Genomic DNA, 2704 nt, shown 5'->3' on the forward strand with positions numbered 1-2704 from the left:
GATTCGAAATTCAAATGTAATATTTTTTTATAATTAAGTGTAACAGTATTTATGGCCAGACTAAGTATAAAAATCCAGTGTCATGATGTATGTTCCCAATGAACTCAAACCCAATGAACTCCTAATGATGAAACTTGGCATTTTATGTGTAATTTGATCCAACTTATGATGTATGATAGTTTTTATTTCGATTAATTATTTCAATAATTTATAATGTTAATATTTTAAATTTTTTACTCAGCCACAACAACGCGTGGCCGGGTATGCTGCTAACATGAGCTGAAATCATGTTTGTATTATTTGTAATTATTTGTTTATTACCCAGAGTATGGCCCTCGCCAGCGGCCCATATGAAAGCAACTGGTGGTCCCAAACCATATCAAATCAGAAAAATATATATATCTTAGTGGGACAATTGTCTAAAGTAATTGTATTTACCGCTGGCCCCTTTACAAACTTAACAGTTGCCACTTTTATAAATGTAGGTATTTAAAACCTTTGTAATAGCTTTTATTTTAGAGCATCTGAGCTTGTGGGTCACCTGATGATGGGTACATGATGATGGGTGAGATCACAGGTGATGAAGATTTTAACTACTTCTCCATGCACTGTTTATCATTTTGAAGCGATTTTGTGAAGTCCCGTGTCTCCTAGTGGGGTATGGGGCAGATGATGTACATCTGTTTCACTGATCAATTTTCTTTACGGACAGGCAGGTCCTTCTGTGTCCTGCCAGACCGAGACTTTTTTCTTGAGAATCCACTGGGAATCGAACCCATTACCGTTCCGGTTTTACGCTCACGCGTTAACCACTGTACCAAGGAGGCAGACGAATCGATTGTCATACGACATTGTTATTAATAACTAATAAACTAACAAAAAACTATGATACAAAAGCGCTTCAAGCGATGTTGAACTAATCCGTACAACCATTTCAGATTCTGAAAGGCGCTTACAGCTATTACACGCTGCTTTAACTTGAAGATTACTTGCCTAACTTCATTAGCAATAATAACGATACATGTAGGTAATGTTCACACGGCAGGGTTGACCTAAATAGATAAATTATAAAACTCGTGGTATAGAAAATGCTACTGTTATTTAGTATAAATAAAATTTAGATTTCTTCGCTACAATGCTGTCCGAAGTTATACCAAGGAGAACCCTGAAACACTAATTCTTATCATTTCATAGAACTATCCACTCTTTAAATTTACCTTAAAACCGCACTCAAATCCGTACATTAATTCTGTAGATATCATGCGATACACGTAGCAGTATGTTCAATATAACACTACTTGTTTGTGTCGGTTAATAATTTATTCAGACACGAGTGACTTTTCCACTACAAGGAAGACATTAACTGACAATGCCTTTCCGTATTTTATTTTCTAAGGACATCACGAGAATCAACGTTTGTTTGTTTATTTGTTTATTGTGAAATTTCTTTATAATTCAATAAATAAAAAATAAAAAAAGGCAAACGATTTCATTTTGTAACTGAACTTAACTTTTTAGCACAAAAATATTATCATTGTTTGAGGATACTTGTTTATGAATATTATTATGGTAATAATATAGTATACGCTATAGGTTATTTCTTTGTATTAAAGTGTAATATATTCATACTAAAAATAGTAAAAAAAAAACTAAAAAAAAATCACTTTAATGACAGAATTAACAATATTGTCTTATATGCTCTTTATACGTAAATAAATCATTTAATCCTGGTGATCCTTATCAGGATATTGAAATAAACTCATGAAATTATTGTATTATCACCGATCCTTGATAAGTTTACAAAGTTTGGATTAAATCTGTCCGTATAAAGTGAGTCAAATATGACCCGTGCAGCTACTAAAAGCATGCAGTATGATTTAATAAAATTTATAATAATAAATAACAGTATAATTGAAAAAAAATTCAAACCACTCAAAAACGAATAATAAATGAATATAGTTACTATGAGCACCACCCACTCATCTATTTAAAGTTAGTACCAATATACACAATATAAAACATACAGACGAACATAGAAACTCTTTTTGAAAGTCGGTTAAATACCATCAATTACTACTGAGAAATTTGAAAGAATAGAAAAAAATTGATCACGAGGCGGGATTTTGTATTCTTTCAAAATTTCTCATTTATAAAGCATAGCTGCGCCACGTGGTTTCACCCGAGTAAATCCGTATCCCGTACGAATATCGGAATAAAAAGTTGCCTATATGTTATTCCAGTTGTCCAGTTGTCTACGTACCAAATTATATTACAATCGGTTCATTGGTCATTGCGTCAAAGAGCAACAAAAACACACACATCCTTACAAACTTTCGCATTTATAATATTAGTAGGATTTCAATGCTATAAAACTAAAAACTCAATAAATTACTACTGTTATGATTTTTATAATTAAACATAGGATATATCAATTAAATTGCCAACAAAAAACACAACATAAATTACATGGATCCAGGTCATCTAAAAACGCTATTTAATCACCGTTTAACCTAACATTTCCCAAACCAAATCCTAGGCCTAATTAATATCCAACCCATGACTCAGCGATCGTATAAATTGGGTTGAAAATTGAATTGTTCGCATTTAATCATTATTACAACACCAGTTCTAAACTTTCCTGAGGCTATATTCAGATTTGATGTCAGACTCGAGTATTTATAGTCAGTTTCACAGGTTCTGGATA

General features: G+C 32.2%; 1 protein-coding gene across 1 annotated transcript in view; it reads left to right on the forward strand.

Annotated features, from left to right (window-relative positions):
• The window catches only part of LOC119836624 (odorant receptor Or2-like), a 6156-nt gene extending 5179 nt beyond the window's left edge, over window positions 1-977 (forward strand). The window contains exons 4-5 of the mRNA XM_038362006.1: window positions 326-481; window positions 939-977. Coding sequence (XP_038217934.1) covers window positions 326-481; window positions 939-977 — 195 coding nt within the window. The remainder of the gene's footprint in view (window positions 1-325; window positions 482-938) is intronic.
• Window positions 978-2704: the final 1727 nt, after the last annotated feature.

The sequence above is a fragment of the Zerene cesonia genome, chromosome 25 (assembly GCF_012273895.1).
Source record: "Zerene cesonia ecotype Mississippi chromosome 25, Zerene_cesonia_1.1, whole genome shotgun sequence".
Classification (NCBI taxonomy): Eukaryota; Metazoa; Arthropoda; class Insecta; order Lepidoptera; family Pieridae; genus Zerene; species Zerene cesonia.